The sequence below is a fragment of the Nesoenas mayeri genome (genome assembly GCF_963082525.1).
Source record: "Nesoenas mayeri genome assembly, chromosome: 5".
NCBI lineage: Eukaryota > Metazoa > Chordata > Aves > Columbiformes > Columbidae > Nesoenas > Nesoenas mayeri.
This window is the reverse complement of record NC_137548.1, coordinates 47,904,864-47,931,697: the sequence shown is the minus strand read 5'-3', so window position 1 is coordinate 47,931,697 and position 26,834 is coordinate 47,904,864. Positions and strand designations below refer to the sequence as shown.

Here is a 26,834-nt window from a genome sequence, read left to right as displayed (position 1 = left end):
TGTATCATAAGGGTGCTTGAGAGAAATCTTTCCTCAAAAGTAGAGAGGCTGTGAGCAAAACAAAAACATTGTCTTTTACTAAGAAGTGTGTTGAAAGTTACTGACTACAGAGGGTATAAAATCAGTAGGATTCACTTTGCTTTTAGCAGGTTTGAATACAGAAGTTTTATCTTCAGTTTTTTTTTCTTGCTGTTTTTGCTGCTGCTGCCCCCAATGAAGATGCTCAATTGCATTTTTTTATGTGTATTTATATTGCTTATCGTTTTGTCACCAGTGCTGTCATGCTCTTCTATCAAATTAAAGCTTGAAATTAAATTTTAAAAGTATGTGTTTCTAGTGAAGAAACATCTGGAAAAGTATTCTACATCAGACACAAACCTGGTTGCAGTCAAAGTAAAGTTTCATGCAACAGTATCTCTCTTGCGAAAAAGCCCTGTCTATATGTATGTATATATGTATATGGTCTAAGGTTCAAAGCCAAACAGTTGACATGAGTCAAGACAGGAGAGCCAGAGCTGCTTCAGAAGTGGGGAGGTCTGTCACAGCCTATGAAGATGACTATTGTTCTTTGATGCTGAACTTCCTAATAATCTGTCTGAATGCAGGACTGTGTCTTCAGGAGCAGTGCCCTCTATTAAGAAGTTGAAAGAAAAGTGGTTCTATTAAGGTGCTAGTGTTTGGAGTAGAGCTGATATATTGCTAGGAGTGATTTCAAGGGAGAAACACCATTGCCCTGAGATTCAAAACACTGTGCTAAAGGAGTTCTCTTCTGAAAACTGAAAGCCTTAGAAAGCCTTAATAGTCTATAAATAACTCTACTCACCGACATAGCAAAATTGGAAACATGAGTTTCTCCTTGTGCAGCAGAAATTAACAGAATCCACCAATGTCTGCTGGTTTTACCTTTTCCCTTTGTTAACTATGCACATTACTTCAACAAACAGAAGATCCTGTAGACTTGGCTAGTAACTGTGCAGCAGCCCCTTCTGTTTCTTTCCTTTTCCTGCTTACCATGATGTATGAATGTATACCTGGCTTCAAGCTGTGTGGAAGTGAAAGTGATTAAGAACCTGCCTGTGGAGCTGATGTGGAGACAGTAACTGAGCAGCTTTCTTCTGTCAGAGAGCAGGTTCCTTTTGAACTCTGTGTTTCCAGGCGGTCGGGGCTACCTGCTTTTGTTCAATTGCACTGCTGTGGAATATTTTTTGTGGCAGTGTCCTCTGCTCTTTTGGAAGATCAGAAAGGTGTAGTCATAAACTGTGGGTAAGATTAAATGATTAGGAGAGAGTCACTGCTTAATAACCTTAAGATGACAGTTGGTGGAGTATGTTCTTTGTATTTCAGCTTTTTCTTCTGGACTGTGCTAACTTTAATTGCCTGGAGATAATAGCTAAGCTCTTCTGAGAGTATAAGGAACATATAATTAGGGAAAATGTTTCCATTCCAGAGGATGTTAATTATTAAAGGGTTCTATGTCATTGAGTACTCTAATTCATTGTACAATAATGGTTTTCATAATTTACTTAATCTCACTGCAGGGAGAGGAGCTGGAGTGGAGTCTATGATGAACCAAACAATCCTAAATTTGGTGTATTAATCTTGCGCTATGGCAGGGGTGTCAAACTCATAGGAGTAGTTACATTCCTAAATTACAGTTACAGTCCTAAAATTGCATTTGGCCCTTTGAAGGCAACTGTGAGGCTGATGTGGCCCCTGGTGAAAATGAGCTTGACACCCCTGCTCTAGGGGTTAGGTGGATGAGTCTGAGTTGATCTTCTGCTATAAGTTGTCTTGGGGGACTGAGGGCAAGCAGGATGGGAAACTGTTCACTAAAGATGTTACTCGTGGCCATTATAGCTGAAAGAAGTTGAGGGTCATGTACTGACCCCTTTTGCCATGAGTATCCAAGAGTTTCCACTAACCAAAATTAGGGAGAAAATGGCTACCACATGGCTACCTATCTTGTGAAAGATCATAAACGTTATTCACCAGGGGATAAAAGGGGCTCAACCCTGTCATTCCTTGGTTCTTGTGTGGAGCAGCATATGTACTTCTTGGAGGTAAATGCTTAAATTCAGAAGTGAATGAATTGGACTCAGTCTCACTGCTGTCACAGTTCAGGCATGATCTCTGTATTGTTGAGGCAGAATGTCAGCTTGGTCTGGTCATCAGGAGACTTGGAATAGTGTGATGGGACACACAAGCTTGTTATCTCTTCCTTTATTCCTGCCCCCCATTTAATTTCTCTTAAGTACAGCTGTTTGACGCAAACAATGCTGTTTGACTCCTATTGGCAAGTAATTACATGTATATGGCTAAAGCAGAGACTGAGATAATGAAATCTAAGTTCTCTTCCAAGATCTGTTGTAGGCCTTCTGGGCTGTTGTGTGTAAATTCTTTAGGTTTTTTGTGAAGACAAAAATAATGTTGTCCTCAGAGTGGTTTTATAGCAATACATCCCTCAAAGGTGTTAAGGATAAGATGTATTTGCCTCTTCTGCTTCTGAGAGGAAACAATCTGGTTGGATAGCTTTAGTTTGGATAAGAACAGTGTATAATCTCCATTTGACCTTCTTGCTGTGGAATGCTTTTCCTTTGATGTGCACCTTGTTCAGTAATCTGAAGTATTTCTTTCTCCTTTCCTCCTCATCCTTTTTCTGTTTAAACTTGTATTAGTTTGGAGCTGTGTTTCACTCTGTGCCTGTTTCTCTTGTACCACGCTAAGTGGGCTGAGAGACTGCACACCTAGGAGATACATGTATTTTTGGTGTGCACTCAGGCAGCTGCATTGGAGAAGAGCAAATGTGGGGACTCTAGTGAAATGTCCAGTCCCCCAAATAAAGAATCCAGCCATGAAGGCTATAGGATTAAAGTAAGCCTGTTTACCTCAGCTCACTTTTTCCACATTGTGTTGCAAGGAAAAAGCAAGTGGTTGTTTATTAGGGAATGATTTAGAAGATTATATTTCATTCAGGTGCTTGCATGGCCAAGTGGTGAAATACAGGCATCTACTATGGTGAATTTGCCAATTGCTTATATTAACACTGTAGGATATTTAGAAAAAAAAAATATACTATTGAAGGCATATTGTATTATTTATGGTGGAGATCATGATGTGGTAATCACTCTCCAGTTCAGTAAAGGCAGCTTTTGCTGTGAGGAATTAGTAAAGGATGGACATCTGATAGCAGTCCGCGTTCCTTGCCACTTTAGTTTTTATCTCTAGATTGAAAGAAGCTATCCTTTTTAGTGCTCTGAAAAGGGTCTTCGTGTTGACTTTGACTTGCCTCAGTAATATTTAGTATTTAATTGGAAGTAACCATAGGAGCTTCTGCTCTTTTGACTAGGTCTTATCAATTTTCAAACTTTAAAATGTTAGATATTGAATATATCACATCTCATGGATCACAGTTGGAAAACTGTAGGAGGTGAAATCAAACCCAAACAGTGAGGAGTTCCTTGAATAATCACTAACTTACTTGCTGCTTCCGTGAAGAAACAATTTTTTTGAGCACTTGTATTGCAGTGGTGTTGTCAATCTGCCTTTATAAATAACCCAGATAATTTCTAATGTTGCATAAGCAACTTAATAATCAGGCAGTTTAAATGAGGATAGGGGAGGATAAGCATTAAAACTTTTCAATGGAATTTAAATTGATAGGTGATCATTGGCAGTTGTTCTTTATTTGTGACAGATGACTTCATGGCAGAGTAAGGGAGAGCTTGTTTTATTCTTGGGTTCCTAAAGCCAGCCTGAATGTGCTCTGGGATGCTTGTCCTCTGTTCTGGTAAGGCAACTTTGCAGTAGTGCATGGGAGAGCAAATCAAGCTGAAGGCTTGTGTTCATGGGGCTTATGAACAGGCAGTTGCAAACAACTTTTTGGATGGTATTGAAGTTGTTTATTTAAGAGATGGAATGTAAACTTAGTTGTCATTGATGTAATTTCCTTTCCTGTTTGGTGTTGTTAATGGGCAATCTTTTTATGCCCTACATACTTGAATTCAGTATGGGACCTTTGTCGCAGTTGAGACAGACAAATGATATAGACCAAGTTTTTCTGTACAAACGACAGTCTCCATTTATTGCCACAAATGCCTTTTTATATAGTCTTTACCAGCTCAGGTGTATTTTTGCCATTGGTTACAAGTTGTAGTAGTAACATCTCATTGGCTAATTTTGCTGTCATCAGTGTTACTCTTTTACTCCCTTCTCTCTCATGGGTACACCTTAATATCTCCAGATGCTCCTTTACTCCCATTTTTCTCCCATTTTTCTTCAAGGCTAATTTCTGTTCCCATGCCCTCTGTCAGGGAATCCACAGACGCACTGTAGTCCCCCACAGATCTTCCTCTTAAAAGCTTGTGCCCTGTTTTAATTTTAACAATGGCTAAAGTGTAGTAAAGAGCTTGAGCAAGTTTGCCACAGACTCTGGGTGGCTGCAGGAGTCCTATCTTTGATTTTGTTTCATAAGCACAGATCGGCACTGCCTTCCATTTCAGTGCAGTGTGGAGCCAAGCCTACCTGAATTCCACTGGTATTATCTTAGTGACAACATACTTGTATTGCCAGTGAAGTTTATGCTTTCACATGTTAAACTGAAGCTTGTAGGCAAAGCATAATGTTTGGAGTTTCTTCATGATCAGCTTTTGAATTCCTCTTCTGGGTGCATCATCTGCATTAGTAGATATCTATAAATTATATGTGGAGTGAGTCAGATGCTTCATATCAACATAAAGAAGTATGATAAGATACATCTGTCCTTAGTGCCTAAATTTATAGAAGCAATTGGTCCTGAATGTAAGCATTTGTGAATAGTTTTGCAGTCTCTACAGAATCTAATCTTGCAATATCCTACCAGTCACTTAGCCCTGCTTACTTGCTATCTTTTTAAGATGATGGAAAAGGATCAAAAAGTGTTTGTTCAAGTCTGCCATTATCTGTCACTTTTCTTTAGTTGTATGTTCCTGATGAGCAAATATTGGCCGGTTCTGAAGGTCTCTTTTTGATGCCATCTTGCTGCAAATTCCAGCTACTGACTTATTCTAGTCTCTTTCCTTTTGTTTTCAGAACATGTTGCAGATTTCAGTAGAGTGGGAATGGATTTCTGATGTGCTGAAATCAAACCTGGTGTGGATTTACAGCTGGCGAGGGTATAAGTAGAAAGAAAGTATTAGCTCATTCAAATATGGAGCATACTGTGTGCATCATGTGGTCGGAAAGTATAACGAATACCCCTTCAGCCTCACAGCTATATACCAGCCTGGATCAAAATAATTCTCTTCACATTTGAAAACCTTTAAGCAGTGACCAATTGAAAGTATGTAGTGAAGATCCCAGGATTCCCACAAAATACATGGCAGAAGGCTTGGCAGTGAAGAGTTCATGCTTCATCCTTGGTGACAGGTGCTCTTCACAAAGGGTCTGAAGTTACTGGCATTAGTGAGGGTATTGAACACGTGTCTTGTATGTCTTCCTCCTTGGCAGGGTGAGTGCATACTCTTAACTGATTACACTTTCTGATACAGAGGCAGCAGTGTTATCAGTAGTGATCAGTTTTGCAATGTTCACAATTCTGGAGTGATTTCAGGTAAAGGGTTTTTTGTGAAAGATATCTTTGACTTTCTTTCCTAATACACTGTGAAGTACTCAGTATGGCTTGTCCTTTAACAATTTTTTTCTCCTGATTCTTTTTAAACAAGTATTAAATATTTGGATGCTAACATTTTTGGAAGTGGGTGCTAAAACAGATTGACTTTCCTTCCTCAGTCCCCTTCAAAGTGAAACATGAGTCCCTTTTTTCTCTTCAGACCAGATGGCATGTTTCTTCAAGTGAGCAATGTGTTGCGATGAAAATGGATTGCGCCTTTCTCCTTCTTCCTTTCCTCCTTTAGTAACTGAACACATCTGTGTGGTTCATATTTGAGTAAAATTCAAGATTGGTCGAAGAGTCTGCAGGGTAAATATGTCAACTATTGGAAAACCAGCTCTACCAGATTGAAAGAATTTCTGCCACTGCCAGCAGATGGTATAGCAAGTTGACTGCACAAAACCTGACATCCATATGGACCTTATTAGAAAAATGGACAAGATTATATAGTTGAGTCCTTTTCATGTCTGTCTTGTGTGTGTCTGTAATGCTGCTCCTCCTCATATGCATGCACAGAGCCCCACCTCCTCCAAGTCATGCAGTGGGCTGTATTCTCAGTGGGCAGAAACATCGCATTCCTTAAGGCTGGGAGGTGATGACTGTACTGAGGATTTCTCTGAGAGTTTTTACATCTGATAGAAGAGACTTGCAAAGTGAAAGAAGCAAAAGAAGCAACCAAATTTAAAACAATTTCACATGTACTACTGTTTTGATAGTTCTTTATCCACCAATGGATTTTTTTGGAGATGGAGTAATGCATGTAAAACAGTTTCTAGATGTGTGGACTCTCAAATTGTTGTCTGTACCCTGTGACTCTCTTCCAGCAGCTGATGGTCATGTTTTAAGAGAAATAGATGTTGCTTTGAAACTGGATTGAACCAGAGTTCTGTGTTCCCATTCCCCAGCAAAACTTGTGCAGGGCTGTCAGCAAGTAACTTGATTTGCCAGTATCTTTTGTTTCCTGTCTGAAAAGGTTGGTACTACTTGCTTCAGAAGAACATTGAGGGTAAAGTTATTGTATGACAAAGGAAATACTATAACCGAACAACTTACTGGGTGACAAATAAAATTTGGTACCCCTGGAATGTTGCATAAATTTAGTAGGGTAGAAGTACAGCATTTATGTAAAGGAATTGCTAAAAGTGACAGGGACTTGTTAGCTTTTTTGAGGGGATTGTTTCTTGCTTTGTGGTTTTTGCTTTTGAAACTCTTTAAGTTTCTTAAATGATTGGCTTGGTCTAAATTTTTTTGTTAAAGAAGTGTGGAGATCATGGCTAAGCTTTTCAGGCAAGATAACAACAGTAGATCTGACAGGAGCTGAACTTTGGTTATTCTGCACAGGATGTGTTACAGTGCTTGAAATGCATTCCGTTATGATTTTCTCAAGAACACTGTTATGCCTAGGGTGGAGAGTTCTTTAGTTAGGGCAGGTACCTGTGAGATCTGGTGTCAGTACTCAGCTAGCAACTTGCCCAAATCTAGAAGAGGTCTCACTTAAGTGTTGACAGCAGGATTTTTCATTTTTAATAGATGCAGCTTCCATGTAGAAGTGGAGCAGGTTGGCTGAGAGTTGTGGGTATGAGGTTAGACAAGAATGTATTGCAGAGCAACAGAGAGGAGTACCGTGAGAACGGCATTTTTTGAAGTTGCTGCCTGAATGTGCTGCCTAGGTACTTAGGGTTCTGAGAGAGCGAAAGCCTCAGTGATTCCTAGTTATCTTGGCAAGCTTGAAATAACTCAGGTTTACATCAGAGATTTATTCTTAGCCAGGATATTTCCATTTTATAATATTTGAGAATGTGTAAATTCTCTCTAAGTTATGACAACTACTAGGAAAGTCTTCTAGTGGTACCATACTGACCTGAAAGCTATTTTTTGGGAGAAGTGTGGAGAAGGGAGTTAGATTCTGCTGTTGAAGCTCTTTGATGCTTTTTATTATACCAAACTTGAGAACATGACATATTGACTGTGCCTTCACATTGCAAAGAATACCTGGGTGTCTCATTTCTTTCATATCTTGATCTGGTGACAGCATGCCGTAGTTTAGTAATACTGGGGCAGGTTTTCTCCAGTTGGAGGCAGAGGTGTTCAAATAACACCTCTGCACTGGGAGTTGTGTGCTAATAGGAGGGTGTGTAATGCTGACAGTTTCACTCTCTGTAGCTGTCTGAGAGTAGCAATTTTGATTTGTTGATGCTTACCAGGTACAGGCGAATGATGTAAAGACTGATTTGAATATGTTCAATCACTTGTTTAAGAAAAAACAAAACAAACAAAAAAGGGGAAAAAACCCAACCAAACAAAACCAAAACCTGTCCTGCTTTAACCTCAGCTGGTAACTCTTTACCACACAACTGCTCACTCCCCCTCAGTGGGATGTGGGAGAGACTCAGAACGGTGAAAGTGAGAAAACTCATGGGTTGAAATAAAGACAGGTTAATATAGGTAGAGCAAAAGCCATGCACACAAGCAAAGCAGAAGAAGGAATTCGTTCACTACTCCCCATGGGCAGGCAGGCAGGTATTCAGCCATTTCCAGGACAGTAGGGCTCCATGACACATAACAGTTACTTGGGAAGACAAACATCATCACTCCAAAAGTCCTCTTACTTGTTCATCTTCCAGCTTTATATAGTGACTATGACATCATATAGTCTGGAATATCATAGAATCATTTTTGGTCCAACCATAACCTAACTCGAGCACTAAAACATGTCCCTAAGAACATCATAAAGTGTCCCCTCAGCCTTCTTTTCTCCAGGCTGTTTAGGCCCAAGTTCCCTCAACTGCTCCTCATCAGACTTGTGCTCCAGGCCCCTCAGCAACTTCATCACCCTGCTCTGCACTCTCTCTAGTACCTCACTGTCTTTCTTATGATAAGGGGCCCAAAACTGAACACAAGATTCAAGGTGGGGCCTCACCAGTGCCAAGTACAGTGGCACAATCACTTCTTCAGTCCTGCTGGCCACACTATTCCTGATACAAGCCAGGATTCTGTTGGCCTTTTTGGCTACCTGGGCACACTGCTGGCTCATATTCAGCCAGCTCTCAGTCAACACCACCAGGTCCTTTTCCACCAGGCAGCTTTCCAGCCACTCTTCCCCAAGCCAATAGCATTGCATGGCATTGTTGTGACCTAAGTGCAGGACTTGGCACTTGGCCTTGTTAAACCTTATACAATTGGCCTCAGCTCAACAATTCAGCTATCTAGATCCATCTGTATGGCTTTCCTCCAGTAGATCAACCCTCCCACCCAACTTGATGTCATCTGCAAAGTTACTAAGTGTGCACTCAATCCCCTCATCTAGATCATTGATAAAGACTTTAAACAGAACTGGCCCTAATACTGAGCCCTGGGGAATACCACTTGTAACCTGCTGCCACAACTCTTTGGGCCCAGCCATCCAGCCACTTCTTCATCCATCTCAGAGCACACCCGTCCAGGCCATGACCTGCCGATACAGTGTCAAAGGCTTTACTGAAGTATAAGTACACAACATCCACAGCTTTTCCCTCATCTACTAGATGGCTCACCTTGTTGTAGAAGGAGATCAGGCTGGTCACACAGGACCTGCCTTTCATAAACCCATGTTGACTGGGCCTGATCGCTCGTTTTTCTTGTGTGTGCCGTGTGGTGTCACTCAGGATGATCTCTTTCATTTCTTTGGTCAGTTGAAATCAGCTGTTCCAGCTGTGTCTCTTCCCAGCTTCTTGTGCACCCCCAGCCTACTCACTGCTGGGGTGGTGTGGGAGCAGAAATGGCCTTGACTCTGTGGTAGCACTGCTCAACACTCACAAAAACATCCCTGTATTTTTAGTGCTGTTTTCAGCACAAATCCAAGGCATAGCCTTATACCAGCTACTATAAAGAAAATTAACTCCATCCCAGCGAGAGCCAGCACAAAACCCCTTGCTGGTTGAACACAGAACTGCAGAACTTAATTAACAGTGATTCTGTAAGGCTGTACTGACCTAGGGCTGGTTATTGGCAGCACCATGTCTGTTCGGTGTTTTGTGGCCGGACTAGCAAAGAGCAAACTGTTCCTATCACTGATTTAGATTTAGGGACTCGGGCATGAAGTAGAGTTGGGTATGGCGTTTCCCTGGCAGCTGCTGGGAGCAGTGAAGCCCATGCCTTAGTGGGCTTGAGCTGAGCTTCTTCTGGTTGTAGCCTTTTCTCATTGCAGTATGTAGACCAAACCCAGTCTTTTTGGATCAGAAAAGCAGCGATACAGGGAGTGGAATTGAGGTTTGAATGGAACTGCTAAAAGCAAAAAGACACAAAATTGCCAGCTGCATAGCCTAGGTTTAGATTTTGCTGGCTGTCACTTTCTTTCTTCAGGGTGCTACAGGAGGAGAGTTATAGGTGGTTCTGGGTATGTGGCCAGTGGCTGAGATTGCCCCATCTGGCTCAGAAGACCTTGTATTCCCCACTTTTCTGAACTACCTTGTCTTTTAACAGCTCAGAGCAAATTTCCATTAAGGCATCTGCTCTGTGCTGGCAGATTCTTAGAACGCCCCCAGGAGAGTCACCCATTTGCAAGAAATAACACTTGAGAGAAAATATGTTGTTTGGGGCATTAAAAAAAATACCACCCTGAAGCATTCCTATCATGTCATTTTAAACAGTGATGTTAGCAGTTTTGCCTGTGTCAGAGATGCAGCACTTTGCTATATTGTAGAGGAGGAAGAGAGCCATCTGCATTTGGCTGTTTTGGGAGTTTCCAGAAAGCCTCATGCTTAGAGGCTCCTTTCTTTGGCAGCTAAGTTCTCCAAAGATGCCTGTATGGAGCAGGTTCTTCCCTGGGACTGCAGGAATGAGCTAGGAAAAGGTCTTCTCTGAAACTCCTGGTCCTAGCAGGTGTGCTGTGCTGTGTGCCCCATGCAGCATTAAAGAGTGGGGCACTTGCCATGCTGTGTTTATAGTAGTTCTTCTCATCCCTGGAGCTCAGGCCTTCCTGGGTAGGGGAAGGATTTGGACTCACAGGAACATGAAGCAGGCTGGTATAGGGTGGACAATGGAGAGAACTAACTGCAGCTCTGCCACTCCCCCAGGGAGTGCAATTATACTCAAAACAGGTAAATTATAGTAAATGATAAAGCTGTGCATGAGCTTAATTTGTTCTTCCTGATTTTGAACCATGATGATATGTGGGCATGCAGAGGGGGCATATTTTTGTGACAACTCGACCCTTATGTGCAAAGGTTTTATTTCTGTTTTTTACCTGGAAAAGTGCACGGTGCCTGTGACTAGTCTGGAACATGACAGAGGAAGATGAGGGGAAAGGATATTCTTTCATTCTCTGCCTTGTCTTGCAGCTTTGCTCTAGCTCTACCACCTGACATGACTGTTTTAGTACTTATTACAACTATTGAATATTGTTGTCTTCCTTCACTGAAGTTTGTGTTTCTGTGATACCTGCATTCCAAAAACAATACACAAGGTGGGAAACATGGTAGATTAAAATGACTGAGTGGAGCTATGTTTAACCTTGAAGAAAAATCTTTAGGTTTCCTTCTTGCACTGTTATCATGATCTCCAGTACCCAGCTACTAAACCCCCTCCACTTGGCAGACTCACAGTGTGTCAACTGTCATAGTGGATAGATTGTATGCCACGGAATATAATAACACCAAGAAGCTCAATTCTAACTTTGATCAGCAGCAATACTCTTAAAACTTAATTGAAAACGTAGTATGAATTAATGTGTTACTTAGTTCCTAGCCATTGGCAAACAACAACAAAACTATTCTGCAAGCTAACTACTGATCTGACAGAGGCATGAGAGTATTGAGTTGGGTTCTTGTAGCCTCATCTGTTTTACTTGTGTTTAAATCAACCATGTGAAGGAGAGTTTTTTTGTTTGGTGGGTTGGTTTGTTTTTTTTTTTAGCAAACTTTGCTTTGACCTAAGGGTACATAGAAGGCTGCACATATGTTTCTATAAAGAAAATAGCAAGAAAGAAATATGTAAAGTGGGGAGTGTTTTAGGAAAAAAAAAAGTGCTACCAAGTATCATACTAAAAATACTGATAAAGATAATGACAAAATATGCAGGGCCAAGATACTATTTGTCTCATCTTCATTCAACCACTGATAAACAGCTTGCTCGGTGCCTGCTTTTGCTGCCTTTTTAAAAATCTCCTGTAAACTCCCTCTTTTTTGTTTGTTACAGTGAGCCAGCTGTTGCCTGGGAATAACTTCACAAATGAATGCAACATTCCTGGAAATTTCATGTGCAGTAACGGGCGCTGTATCCCAGGAGCCTGGCAGTGTGATGGGCTGCCGGATTGCTTTGATGACAGTGATGAGAAGGAATGCCGTAAGTGACCTTAACATGCTTAATATCATAAGGCTTGGTTAGGTAGCATTACTGGTGTGTTCTGTAGTGTATATTAGGTAAGTAACAAAGCTACTACCAGTTTCTTAATTTAGCTATTGTTGGAAAAAACGTACAGCCTTCCTTTACTATATCCTTAAGGGATATAGTAAGAACCTGTAAGGTTTGTCAGACTGTTTGATTATAATACAGCATTTGGTAGCAGGCTGCTAAACTCTTATTGATGGATGGATGGATGGATAAATTGAAACAGACTTGACTTGTGATTCTTCCAGTGGAAGAGTGATGCTCTGTGAACTTTTAGGGATCCCGCGTTTACTGCTTCAACATGCTGGCCTAGTGCTGTAAGTTGATTTCCACTACCATCAAAATTAGTTCATTTCATTTAGAAATTGCTGACTGTATCCTGTTACTTCTGTTCTCTCCTGTCAAAATGTAATTCTTAACCCTTTTCAACTTAATATTAGCTTTCTGGAAAATAAATCAAATGAATTGACTAATAATGTTTACATGTTTCAATCCTCCCTACAGAACTCCCAGTTCTAGAGAGCTAAAAATCTCTCTGTGATTTTGTTGTTTTGTTAGCATTAATTAAGCTTTAGTTAATGTTATTCAGCCATCAGTTAGCATGAAACTTCCTGGCCTACGTGTTTTACCCAGACGGCTAGATTATCCTGCAGCATAATGCTATGATTTGAAATCTAGTTAGGAGAGAAAAAACCCTCAAATTTCATGTGATTTTAGAGCAACTGAGAAATTTCTGAGAAGTGACTCCTTTTCGTCTGACAAATGTTTCTCCTTAACATTTATACTTTGTGGATGTTTTCATTAAACTTAAACTGAATTACAAGAAGCTTACATTTCCCAGGACACTTAAAGACATGATTAGATTTGCTTACGGAGCAGAAGGAAGAATAGCTTCTTCCAAATTAGCTGACTAGAAATACCACGTTCCATTAAATACTCTTGCTTATTTAACTTGATGCCTCTTCTTTAGCCCCATTTATCTACCCCTTTTAAAATAAGGAGGCTTTAGTAACTGTGCTGTGGAAATCTCCACACGTAGTTCTGATTTAAACCAGTGAGTTTTTCTCCCTTTCTAAGGCATTAAAAGTATCTGTATAAAATATCTGATGCTTTGCAGTCTTTATAAAGCATCAGGCTTATGTTCCAACATTGAAGACGAGTTAATTTTTCTTGCTTAGATTTTAACATCTTAGTAAAGGATGGATCTGTTGTAAGAATTGATCATTGTCATGCCATTCTGTTTAAACCCTAGCAGAATTTGTTAGTGGGAGCTTTGGCAAGAATAGAAAATGTCCGAAGTTTAACCTGTATCTTTTTTGTGAAATATTTCTGATAACAGCAGCTGTGTGACGCTCAGGTTCCTCATTACCCAGCTCCTGAATATGCTGCTAGCAATTCTTTTGGTGTGCTGTTTCTACTTCTTAAAACAAGCTGAATGATGGCACTTCTCTGTATATGTAGGATACAAACGAGGAGGTTTTCTGTCTCTGAGAATGTTGTCATCGTCTGCCTTGCATTAATTTTGTTTCACCTGATACACTTGGAAAATCTTAATGAAGATTTTAATTAACCTTAATGAAGATTTTCTTAATGAAAGTTGGGCTGGATATTTACCCATGAATCAGTAACAGGAAAATATACTTTGTGGCTCTGTGTTCAAAAATTTCCTTACCAAAATCAGTCAGATCTAGTGAATTGCAGGCAGTAATGGACATGGTAACTGACAATAAAATATAAATAAATAGCTGCAAAATTACAGTTCTTAAGAGTTGTTCTTGTCACAACAGAATTAAATAAACCTCACTGATCTAGGGTATGCTGCAACTATGAATTTCATTTTTTTCAGAATTGTCTTTTGTTTAGTTTTTATTTAAATACTCACAGCCCACTTGGTTGGTTAACAGTTTTCTGGATGAGCATCCTTTTGATCCTGCCCAAATTAACAGAGGTAGTTAGACACTTCTTTCCTCTTCTATACATCTATCTGCTATCTGATCACCTTCATAAATGTAAAGTTAGCATGGAAAAGAGACAACAGGGTAAGCAGAGGTTTCATATCCTTTGCTGGCCTGCTGTTAACCAGTCAGAGAAACCAAAACAGAATAGAGATATTCCTCGTTTGAATCTCCAAACCAAAAAAAAAATATTAATGCAGGCAATATTCTCTAATATGAGGTGTCAAACTCATTTTTACTGGGGGCCACATCAGCCTTGTGGTTGCCTTCAAAGCGGCAAACGTAATTTTAGGACTGTATAAATGCTACTACTCCCCGGTGAAAATGAGTTTGACACCCCTGCTATAATGCATCTGGAGAGCTTCAGCCTTCCTGTTCTGCAGCTCCATCCTCTTCATTCTAGTAGGCAGCTTTTAACTCTTTGTGTGTTGCCATGAGAAGCATGCCTAATGAACCAGCCACTGTGCCTGTGAGATGCTGAATATGCCTGTGTAGCTACAGTCTGTGCACCATGGTAGAGACGTGGGGTGTGAGAGGAGTCACTGGAGGCCGGGAAGGGTTTGCATTATTAAGTGTTGACTTGTGTCTAAATTGAGGAAGTTGGCTTACTGTCTCAAAGATGGATGGTCCTTCTAACCCAGAAAACAATCCCTTTTGACTCCTGCTAATCAACTAACCTTGCTAATAGCCTCAGAGGGACAATTCAGTCACTTAGATGAGTATATACATACAGTGCATGTCACTAAAAATGTTTGATTAGCTCTTTTGATGAATTTTGAAAATGATCCTATTCTTACGGTGTACTGCTATAGTGTTACCAACCGTACTTTGGATGAGAAAGTAATCAAAATTTGGATGGGCTTGTACAGCCCGAATCTGGTGTCAGAGGAGTTTCTAGCTCAGAGTTAAGACACTGAAAGGCAGCCCTAGTGTCTTGTCTGAGAGGGGCAAAGGAAGAAAAATCAGTTGTCCCTTCTTCCCCTTCCAGTTTGTGTCAATCTGTAAAGATAGGCTTCTAGATTACTCTAAGTTGGAAAGGACTCTGGAGTTCATTTGGTCCAGCTATCTGCTCAGAGCGGGACTAACTTGGATCAGGGTTCCTCAGAGCCTTGTCTGGTCAAATTTCACACATTTCCAAAGATGGAGAATGCACAGCCCCACTGGGCACCTCTTCCAGGGTTTGAATATGCAACCTGGGAAAATTTTTTTCTAGTACATGATCAGTTTCCAGTGATGAGACAGAAGCTGAACCACGCAGATACTCTGGCCTTAATGAGTGAGAGAAGGGAATGTAGGAGCCCGGAGATTTTTCTTCTTGGCTGCAGAAACAGCAGCTGAAAAGAAACAACAGTTGACATTCAAAATGTGTATGTGTGTGTCACATCTGGTTGTGTAATTATGCCAGTGTGTCTTGTGTTATTTGTGTCAGACAACTCCAGGGAGGCCAGCCATGCTTCAAAGTGTCATGCCAGCATTGCAAGGGTTGGAGTGTGTATGTATAGATATAGGTATAAAACTTTTTGATTTTTTAATTGGTTTAAACTAGACTTTTGTTACCTTTCTGCTATCAGAATAGGTCTCTACTTACTAAAAGTTACCTTGCAGCAAAATTGAAGTCCTTTGTTTTCTGTTGTGATGTTGCTTTGCATTAGCTGAGCTGTTGATAGTGAAGACAAAGCTGTAGGAGTTGGATTAGCAGCAGGAGATGGCTGAGTTCCTAGTGTGTTACTGCTCTGAACCGTGCCTTAAGCTTCTTTGTCTGTGATTACTCATCGACTAACTAGTTCACGCTGAAAGGCTTTAACCTTGCTTTAAAGTGTTTATGTGTGAATAGGAGTTTGGTTACAGGATTCATTTGGTACTTTGGACTGGTATTTTTGTGAAGTATGCTGTGTTTTAGTGTGCTGACTGAAGAAATTTCATGCACACATATGTGGTTATGTGCAAAGTCTTTATTTTTCTTTTGGATTATCTTGCAGTTGAATGTGGATGTCCAACAATCTTTTATTAATTCCATTGTTGTAGCATCTCACCCTGTCTGTCTTCCTTCCAGCAGGAAAACTTAAAGCTTATGGTCTGGTTTTCATTTTCTGCAGCCAGTGAGTGAAAAGTGCTTGTCTGGCTGTAAGGAGGAAATAAGATGCAAAGCAGAATTACCTGCACCTTGTCCATTTGTGCCTTATCTCTTCCCTCTCTTTCTTTTATCCCTCTTCTGTCTCCTGTTTTGCAGGATCATCTCTGTTAACTGTGTCACTTTGTTTGGGGCCTGTTTCTTCATTTCTCACATTTGCCAGAATCCATACCATCTGTCATCTTCCTTGCTTCCTCTGTGCTTTGACCTGTGATCAGTTTAACACTTCCCATGCCAGCTATCTGTATGGTGTTTAGTGCACAGAACATTCTTGTACTCTTGCCTTCTGTCATGGTGATGTGACGACAGAAAAATTTTACCTGGATTTATCTGGAGAGGAGGGTTGAAAAAAGGCATAATAGGGAAGCAATAAGCTGAGACAGTGCCTTCTCATTATCATAAATAAGAATTGCTCCTCCTTGAAGCAGAGTATCTCTTTGGCTTTTCCTCCAAGCCACTAATTGAGCTTGAGAAAGAATTAATTTACCATAGCCGTGCAAATGTTTTCTGAGTTTTTCTGGTTCTCTATAGTTTGAGTAATCTGCTGTCATCAGTGCATCTCCCAAAATGGAGAAGCCTTTTGTAGTTCATTCCCCCAGCTGTGCTGTTTCTTGTCTGTTGGACTGCTCATCAGCCTCTGTAGTCCAATAACTGTCATGCAGGTTTCTTTTAAATGTTAGTGGACTTTTAATGACTACTACTGCTTTTTAGCTGTGTAGGTGATTTATAGTGAAAGGCTCCTCTTCACACATGCAGAATCTTTACTAACAGGACTTTCCTGTGGAGCTTATAGGTGCTGGTTGCATACCAGGCATATATATATCTGGGGTTACTGCTTGCACTGGTCAAGGTGGGAGCTGCATGCAGTCAGCTACTCTGTTCTCTGTCTGTTAACAGATATGGAAGATCCAAAATGGAGAACCTGAATGGAAAGAGCCTAGAAATGTGTGCTTGCACATTTCAAAACATTTGAGGTAAATGGATTATCTTTAGTGCTGACCTTTATACCTGGCTGCTGAGATACTCCTTTGGGGCCAAGACCTGCATCCAGATGTTGAAAGGATTCTCTCCTTGAGAGTTAAGAGTGTGCTAATGTAGCTAAACTCATAATTTACTCTGTCATCTTTGTTTCCTCTTTTCTTTACTGCTTGTAGATATTTATATTAGATTATTACAGAAAGAACAATGTGAACACTGAAAACAGCTTTTGTCAGCTAATGAGCAAGAGCTTATGGAGAGATGGCATGTTGCTGCCTTTGTCAGCTAACAAGCAGCAGATGGTGCAGATTCAGAGCATGGCACATCACCTGTACTAAGTGCCTGGCATGACAGCAGCCAGAATTAAACATACCAAATACCCAGAAGTCTAGATTTTCCTTTATTGCTCTTCTGAGAGCCATTTCTTAAGTGCCAAGTTTGTGTGTTCAGCTGTGAGCAAACAGTGGCACACAGTGAATATAGTGACTAGCTGTGTTAATCCAAGGGCTAAAGAGTGTAGGCCATGGTCTGGAAAAAAAAAATATGCAAGGATATCCTTGGGGCAGTGTGTTCTTGTGTTAGGAACTTCTGTCTCTCAAATGTTTCTGTTACCAGTTGCCACTGTTGCCCATTCAACACAAATTTGAGTCAATGCTAAGGGCTATGTGATTGGAATATATGTCTGAGCAACAGAGCATCATCCATGCTTGTAAGAATGTGTTGTCAACACACTTCTGCACTGGCTAGCAAGAGCTGACCTCTGTACCAACTGTGGTAGAAAAAAGCTCATTTCATCACCACCAATCCATCATCATCAGATCTTGCCCTGATTGTCCTTCATACAGAGTCTTTATGAACAAGTCTTCTCTAGGGGGTAGAATGTCTTCATTAAATGAATTGCTTCATTAAAATGGTCAATGTCTATTGTGAATGATCTGTGTTTTTATGGCTGTAACCATACTTCTACTGTTGGTTTTGGAAGCATTTTTAACTGTTTTTGGCAGGTTAGTAGAATAATATTTGAGCTAATGCTGTAATTAACTTGTTCATTGTTGATATATTGGCATATTAATCCTTAATTTCATCTTCTCTTATGTGTCTCCTAACCATGTTTTTGATTTTACCCTGTAGAGTTTGAACTGTATGTTTCTATATAATAAAAATGCCCTATTTTGTCACATTCCACACTGTGTGTCTATCTTTTCCATGTTGGGTAGCTTTTCAGTTCCATTTAAACTATCCAAAGTCACACAGAATTTTATATAAATGCTTTGTAGTCTCAAAAGACTATGAATCTTCTGCTGTCATCAGGAGGTGGAGTGACGGGGTAGGAGATGTGACACAACTAAGATTCAGTTCCTGAGATTAGCTGATCAGAGGCAGCTTGGCGGGTCCCAATTAAGCGAAATCTTCAAGGTACAGAGAAGCCTTTTTTGTTTTTTTTTTTTTTTCTCTCAATGGGGCACTTTCATTCTTGAGAGACCCGGAAGCTCCCTGCAGCCCTTGCAAGAGCAGCTGACGTGGAGTGGGCGTTACCGCAGCCAGGGTGATCACTCCCCCACCTCCGGGAGGACAGTGACATGTCACTGCCCACCAGGTGCTGGAAGAGGCAATCGGCTTGTGACACGGGTGAGTAGCACCCACTCTGTGCTGCAGCAGCAGGTGTGGTAACTTGTGCACTAAGGTGTAGAGGTTGTCACCTTTTGCTAGTTAGACTCTCACCTATTGCCAGTGTTTCATACTGTTGCTGACCATGGTCTTGACCAGAAAGAGAGCTTGTCTGAAGAAGACTGTAGCAACTCAGACAGACTGTCTGCCCCGAACCATGGCTATTCAGGTTTCTGGCTGCAGGGAGTGCCACAGCCTGCTGCTGCCGGATGACAATGGCCAGCATCCCACCTGTGTGAGGTGTGAGCAGGTGCAAGATATGATCAGCATGGTTGCGAAGCTTAAGGAGGAGACTGAGACACTGAGGACCATAAGGGAGTGTAAAAAGGAAATCTACTGGTGATATAACTCCCTGGCGTGCCACTCAGAGAGGCTCCAGGGGGATAGTCCCCAAGAGGTGATGAACCCCTTACCCTATTGGGCAGAGGGAGAAGACCTGAGACAACCCCTGCCCTGTCGCTGTCGGTCAGAGGTAGGGGACAGAAAAGATGATAAGAGTTGGAAACTAGTTCCAGTTCGGGGCCGTGGGCAACCTCTCTCCCTACCTGCTTTGCTTCCTCAGGTGCCCCTCCGTAATGGGTTTGAGGCCCTGGATCTTGAAGAGGAGGTAGGTGAGGATGTGGTGCAAGGCTCAACTACGAGGTCACATAGAAAGAGGCAGTTGACCCCACACCTCGAGGCTGCCTCAGATAAGAAAGAAAGAAGGATAATTGTAGTAGGCAATTCACTTCTGAGAGGGACAGAGAGCCCAATCTGCAGAGTTGACCCTCATCGTAGGGAAGTGTGCAGTCTACCTGGAGCCCAGATCAGGGACATCACCAGGATGGTCCCCAACCTGGTGCACCCGGTGGAATACTACCCACTGCTAATCTTCCAGACAGATGAGGAGGAAGCTGCATCCTGCAGTCTGAGGGGAATGAAAAAAGATTTCAAGGCCTTAGGACAGATGGTAAAAGAGTCTGGGGCTCAAGTGATTTCTCTTCCCTCCTTCCAGTTTTGGGTGATGATGTGGGATGGAATCGAAATATCCAGTCCCTAAACAATTGGCTACAGGACTGGTGCTAGAGGCAGGGCTTTTGGTACTTTGATAACAGCTGTTTTTACAAGACACCAGTCCAAACAGTGATACATGGGGAAGGTTTATCTCACAGGGGCAAAAGGATGCTGGGACAGGAATTAGCAGGGCTCATTTGGAGAACTTTAAACTAGACTCAAAGGGGGATGGGGTTGTAGCTGGGCTTGCATCAGTGGGGCATCACTCTAGAGTTGATGAAGGCTGGGAGGCCTTCCATACCCGTGAGGTGAAATCAGAGTGTTCGGCTCGCTCTCTGAAATGCATGTACACCAATGCGTGCAGCATGGGGAATAAGCAGGAGGAGTTAGAAACCTGTGTTTGGTCAGGAGATTATGATCTGGTGGCAATTACAGAGACATAGTGGGACAGCACACGTGACTGAAATGTGGTCATGGATGACTATGTCCTTTTCAGGAAAGACAGCCCAGCCAGGCGTGGTGGTGGAGTCGCTCTTTATGTGAGAGAACAACTACAATGCATTGAGTATTGTCCACGCACGGATGAGGAGTGAGTTGGGAGTCTGTGGGTGAAAGTTAAGGGGCAGGCTGGCAAGGGTGATACTATTGTGGGCGTCTATTACAGGCCACTAGATCAGGGTAAGGAAGTTCATGAGGCCTTCTACAGACAGCTGGGAGCAGCCTCACAATCACAGCCCCTGGTTGTGGTGGGGGATTTTAACTTCCCTGGTGTTTGCTGGAAGGACTACTCAGCCAGCCAGCCACAGTCTAGGAGGTTCCTCCAGTGCATTGACGATAACTTTCAGATGCAAAGGGTGGAGGAGCCGACTAGAAGAGGTGCACTGCTGGACCTCATCCTCACTAACAAGGAGGGTCTGGTTGAGGGCTGCCTTGGTTGCAGCAACCATGAGATGGAGGAGGTCAGGACCTCATGTGGTAGGAGCAGGATAGCAAGCAGAATTGCAACCCTGGACTTCAGCAAGGCAAACTTTGGCCTTTTCAAGCAATTGCTATGGGAAATCCCATGGGCAAAGCTGCTTGAAGGTAAAGGGGCCAAAGATGATTGGTGTTCAGGTGCTGTTTCTACTGGGCACAAGATCAGAGCATCCTGACACGTAGGAAGTCAAGGAAGGGAGCCAGGAGACCTGCGTGGTTAAACAGGGAGCTGCTGGGTAAGCTCAAGTGGAAGAGGAGAGTTTATAGACCATGGAAGGAGGGTCTGGCCACTTGGGGAGAATATAAGGCTGTTGTCAGAGGGTGTAGGGAGGCAACTAGGAAAGCTAAGGCCTCCTTAGCATTAAACCTGGTGAGAGGGGTCAAGGACAACAGGAAGAGCTTTTTCAAATACATGGCAGATAAAACTAACACTAGAGGCAATGCAGGCCCACTGATGAACAAGGTGGGTGACCTGGTGACAGAAGATACAGAGAAGGCAGAGTTACTGAATGCCTTCTTTGTCTCTGTCTACACTTCCAGAAGCTGTCCTGAGGAGCACCATACCGCTGAGGCCCCAGAGGAAGGCAGGACAATGCAGGAGTTTGCCTTGGTTGATGAGGACTGGGTTAGGGAGCAGTTAGGCAATCCGGACATCCATAAATCCATGGGTCTGGATGGGATGCACCTGCCGGTGCTGAGGGAGCTGGCTGATGTCATTGCTGGACCACTCTCCATCATCTTTGACAAGTCTTGGGAAATGGGAGAGGTGCCTGAGGACTGGAGGAAAGCAAATGTCACTCCAGTCTTCAAAAAGGGCAAGAAGGAGGACCCGGGTAACTATAGACAGGTCAGCCTCACCTCCATCCCTGGGAAACTGATGGAACGACTTATTCTTGGTGCCGTCTCAAGGCATATCAAGGATAAGAGGGTCATTAGGGGCAGTCAACATGGCTTCACCAAAGGGAAGTTGTGTTTGACCAACCTCATTGACTTTTATGAGGACATAACAAGATGGATTGGATGATGGCAGAGCAGTGGACGTGGTCCACCTTGACTTGAGTAAGGCATTTGACACAGTCTCCCACAGCATCCTCACAGCTAAACTGAGGGACTGCAGTCTGGATGATTGGGTAGTGATGTGGACTGTGAACTGGCTGAAGGGAAGAAGCCAGACAATGATGGTTAATGAATCAGAGTCCAGTTGGAGGCCTGTATCTAGTGGAGTGCCTCAAGGGTCAGTACTGGGGCCTGTATTATTCAATATATTCATCACTGATTTGGATGAGGGAACAGAGTGTACTGTCAGCAAGTTTGCTGATGATACCAAGCTGGGAGGAGTGGCTGATACGCCAGAAGGCTGTGCCGCCATCCAGCGAGACCTGGACAGGCTGGGGAGTTGGGCAGGGAAAAATGTAATGAAAAGTAACAAGGGCAAGTGTAGAGTCCTGCATCCGGGTAGGAAAAACCCCAGGTTCCAGTATAAGTTGGGGATAGACCTACTAGAGAGCAGTGTAGGGGAAAAGGCCTGGGAGTCCTGGAACAGGCTGCCCAGGGGGGTTGTGGAGTCTCGTACTCTGGAGGCATTCAAGACCTGCCTGGATGCCTTCCTGTGTAACCTCATCTAAGTGTTCCTGGTCCGGCAGGGGGATTGGACTATATGATCTTTTGAGGTCCCTTCTAATCCCTAACATTCTGTGATTCTGTAAGTGTTTGTATCTGCACACACAGACCCTGGACTGGTGGGGATTTAGACTTGGTTAGAAATATATTGTAGTCTGAAAATACAGCTCACTATAATGATTTTCAAGTTTCTTCAAGGTAAGAGGTAAGAGAGAATGTCTGGAGAAAGGAAGACTTTCCCTTGGTTGAGGAGGACCAGGTTAGAGATCGTTTACATAAGCTGGACATCCACAAATCCACGGGCCCTGATGGAGTGCACCCACAAGTGCTGAGAGAGTTGGCAGATGTTACTGCTAAGCTGCTCTCCATCATCTCTGAAAGATCACGAAGAACAGGAGAGGTGACTGAGGACAGGAAGAAAGCCAACGTCAGTCCAATGTTCAAAAACAGCAAGAATGATGACCCAGGATACTACAGGCCAGTCAGCCTCACCTCCATCCTTGAAAAGGTGATGGAAAAACTTATTCTGAATGTCATCTCCAAGCATGTAGAGGAATAGTTATCAGGAGTATTCAGCATGGATTCACCAAGGGGAAATCAGCTTAACCAACCTGATAGCCTTCTATGACAACTTCAGCAAGGCTTTTCACACTGTGGCACACAGCAACCTCATAGGCAAGCTAAGAAACTATAGGTTAGATGAGTGGGCAGTGAAATGGAGTGACAACTGTTTGGATAGCAGAGCTCAGAGGGTTGTGATCAACAGTGCAGTCTAGCTGGAGGCCTGTAGCTTGTGGGGTACCCCAGGGGTTAGTACTAGGTCCAGTCTTGTTTAACCTATTCAGCAATGACCTAGATGCAGAAACTGAGTTTGCTGATGATAGCAAACTGGGAGGAGTGGTTCATACAGCAGACAGTGGCCAAAGTCGACAGCCACTCTGGTGAGTACCATGAAACATGTCACAGCCACTCCACACTTCCCAAAGTATCAGATACACATTTGATGAACTAAAGAGTACAAGCTCAGCTCTAATATTTTTAAATGGTGTTAGAATCCTAAGGCAAAATCTGCAAAACACAGAATCACAGAATATTAGGGATTGGAAGGCACCTCAAAAGACTAGCTAGTCCAATCCCCCTTCTGGAGCAGGAACACCTAGACGAAGCTACAGAGAATGTGTCCAGGTGGGTTTTGAATGTCTCCAGAGAAGGAGACTCCACAACCTCTCTGGACAGCCTGTTCCAGTGCTCTGTCACCCTCACTGAGAAGAAGTTTTTTCTCAAATTTAAGTGGAACCTCTTGTATTCCAGCTTGTACCCATTACCCCTTGTCCTATCATTGTTTGCCACCGAGAAGAGCCTGGCTCCATCCTTGTGGCACTCACCCTTTATATATTTATAAGCATTAATAAGGTCACCCCTCAGTCTCCTCCAAACTAAAGAGACCCAGCTCCCTCAGCCTTTCTTCATAAGGAAGGTGCTCCACTCCCTTAATCATCTTCGTTGCCCTACGCTGGACCCTCTCCAGCAGTTCCCTGTCCTTCTTGAACTGAGGGGCCCAGAACTGGACACAATATTCCAGATGTGGTCTCACCAGGGCAGAGTAGAGGGGAAAGAGGACCTCTCTCGATCTACTAACCATCCCCCTTCTAATACATCCCAGGATGCCATTGGCCTTCCTGGCCACAAGGGCACAGTGCTGGCTCATGGTCATCCTGTTGTCCACCAGGACCCCCAGGTCCCTTTCCCCTACACTGCTCTCTAATATGTAATTTCCCAACCTATACTGGAACCTGGGGTTGTTCCTGCCCAGATGCAGGACTCTACACTTTCCCTTGTTAAATTTCATTAGGTTATTCCCCGCCCAGGTCTCCAGCCTGTCCAGGTCCCGTTGGATGGCAGCAGAGCCTTCTGGCGTGTCAGCCACTCCTCCCAGCTTAGTGTCACCAGCAAACATTCTGATAGTACACTCTATTCCCTCGTCTAAATCATTAATGAATATATTGAATAATACTGGCCCCAGTACTGACCCCTGAGGCACTCCACTAGATACTGGCCTCGAACTAGACTCCGCACCATTGACTACCACTCTCTGGCTTCTTTCCTTAAGCCAGTTTGCAACCCACCTCACTACTCTATTGTCTAGACCACACCTCCTCAACTTAGCTGTGAGGTTGCTGTGGGAGACTGTGTCAAAGGCTTTACTGAAGTCAAGGTAGATCACATCCACCGCTCTGCCATCATCCGTCCACCTTGTTACATTCTCATAAAAGGCTTACCCTTGGTAAAGCCATGCTGACTGCCCCTAATAACCCTCTTATCCTTGATATGCCTTGAGATGGCACCAAGGATAAGCTGTTCCGTTACTTTCCCAGGGACAGAGGTGAGTCTGACCGGTCTATAATTACCTGGGTCCTCCTTCTTGCCCTTTTTGAAGACTGGAGTGACACTTGCTTTCCTCCAGTCCTCGGGCACCTCTCCCATTTCCCAAGACTTGGCAAAGATGATGGAGAGGTGTCTAGCAATGATTTCAGCCAGCTCCCTCAGCACCCGTGGATGCATCCCATCTGGACCCATGGATTTATGGATGTCCAGACTATTTAATTGCTCCCTAATCCAGTCCTCATCGACTAAAGCAGACTCCTCCATTGACCTGCCTTCATCCGGGGTCTCAGGTGTACAGGGCTCCCCAGGACAGCCTCCGGCAGAGTAGACAGAGACAAAGAAGGCATTCAGTAATTCTGCCTTCTCTGTATCTTCTGCCACCAGGGCACCCACCTCATTCATCAGTGGGCCTACGTTGCCTCTGGTATTAGTTTTATCTGCTATGTATTTGAAAAAGTTCTTTTTGCTGTCCTTGACCCTTCTCACGAGCTGTAATTCTAAGGAGGCTTTGGCTATCCTAGCTGCCTTCTTACATCCTCTAACAGCAGCCTTATATTCTTCCCAAGTGGCCAACCCCTGCTTCCATGACCTGTAAGCTCTCCTCTTCTGCTTGAGCATACCCAACAGATCCCTATTCAACCACGCAGGCCTCCTGGCTCCCTTCCTTGACTTCCTATGTGTCAGGATGCTCTGATCTTGTGCCTGGTAGAAGCAGTCCCTGAACCCTGTGGGGTTGCTCTGATCCTGAGCGTGGAAGAAGCAATCTCTGAATGCAATCCAGCTCTCTTGGGCTCCTTTTCCTTCAAGCAGTCTTGCCCATGGGATTTCACCCAGCAATTGTTTGAAAAGGCCGAAGTTAGCCCTGCTCAAGTCCAGGATTGCAATTCTACTTGCTATTCTGTTCCTGCCGCACAAGATGCTGAACTCCACCGTCTCGTGGTCACTGCAACCCAGGCAGCCCTCAACCTTTACCGCTTAGACCAGACCCTCCTTGTTGGTGAGGATGAGATCCAGCAGTGCACCTCTCCTAGTCGGCTCATCCGCCATCTGCATGAGGAAGTTCTCATCAATGCACTGGAGGAACCTCCTGGACTGTGGCTGGTTGGCTGAATGGTCCTTCCAGCAAACATCAGGGAAGTTAAAATCCCCCACAACAACCAGGGCCTGTGACTGTGAGGCCACTCTCAGCTGCCCATAGAAGGCCTCATCAACTTCCTCAGCCTGATCTGGTGGCCTGTAATAGACGCCCACAACACTGTCACCCCTGCCAGCGTGCCCCTTAATTCTGACCCATACACTCTCAACTCGCTTGTCATCCGCTCCTGGGCAGAATTTAGTACATTGTAGTTGCTCTCTCACATAGAGAGAAACTCCACCACCACGCCTGGCTGGCCTGTCTTTCCTGAAAAGGACATAGCCATCCATGACCACATTCCAGTCATGTGAAGCGCCCCACCATGTTTCTGTAATTGCCACCAGATCATAATCTCCCGACCAAACACAGGATTCTAACTCCTCCTGCTCATTCCCCATGCTGCACGCATTGGTGTACAGGCATTTCAGGGAGCGAGCAGAGCACACCAATTTCTCCCTAGGGGCATAGGAGGCCACCCGGTCCTCATCAGTTTTAGAATGCTGCCCCACTGGGGCAAGCCCAGCTACAACCCCATCCCCCTTTGAGCCTAGTTTAAAGCTCTCCAAATGAGCCCAGCTGATTCCTGCCCCAGCATCCTTTTGCCCCTGCGAGATAAACCTTTCCTGCGTGACACTGTCCGGACTGGAGTCTTATAAAACCAATCATTATCAAAAAATCCAAAGCCATGCCTGTAGCACCAGTCCTGGAGCCAACCATTTAGAGACTGAATTTTCCTATTCCATCCCACATCATCACTTGAAGATGGAAGGAGTGAAGAGAAGATCACTTGAGCCCCTGAGTCTTTCACCATCCTTCTCAAGACCTTGAAATCATTCTTCATTCCCCTTATACTACATCTCCATCTAGTGCCTTTTAAATATCTGTGGAGAAAGCGCTTGTCTATAAGGAAACCAATAAGTAGGTAATCTTTTTTTAATTGACTGTTTAATGACAGGGGAGGTTTATATATGGAAGGAAAAA

At 43.3% G+C, this 26,834-nt stretch overlaps 1 protein-coding gene across 1 annotated transcript in view; it reads left to right on the top strand.

The window, feature by feature from the left end:
• LDLRAD3 (low density lipoprotein receptor class A domain containing 3) overlaps positions 1-26,834 on the top strand; it is a gene marked incomplete at its 3' end in the record, with an annotated part of 112,781 nt that overhangs the window by 27,352 nt on the left and 58,595 nt on the right. Inside the window, exon 2 of the mRNA XM_080346176.1 lies at positions 11,822-11,968. Within this exon, the coding sequence (XP_080202302.1) occupies positions 11,822-11,968 (147 nt within the window). The remainder of the gene's footprint in view (positions 1-11,821; positions 11,969-26,834) is intronic.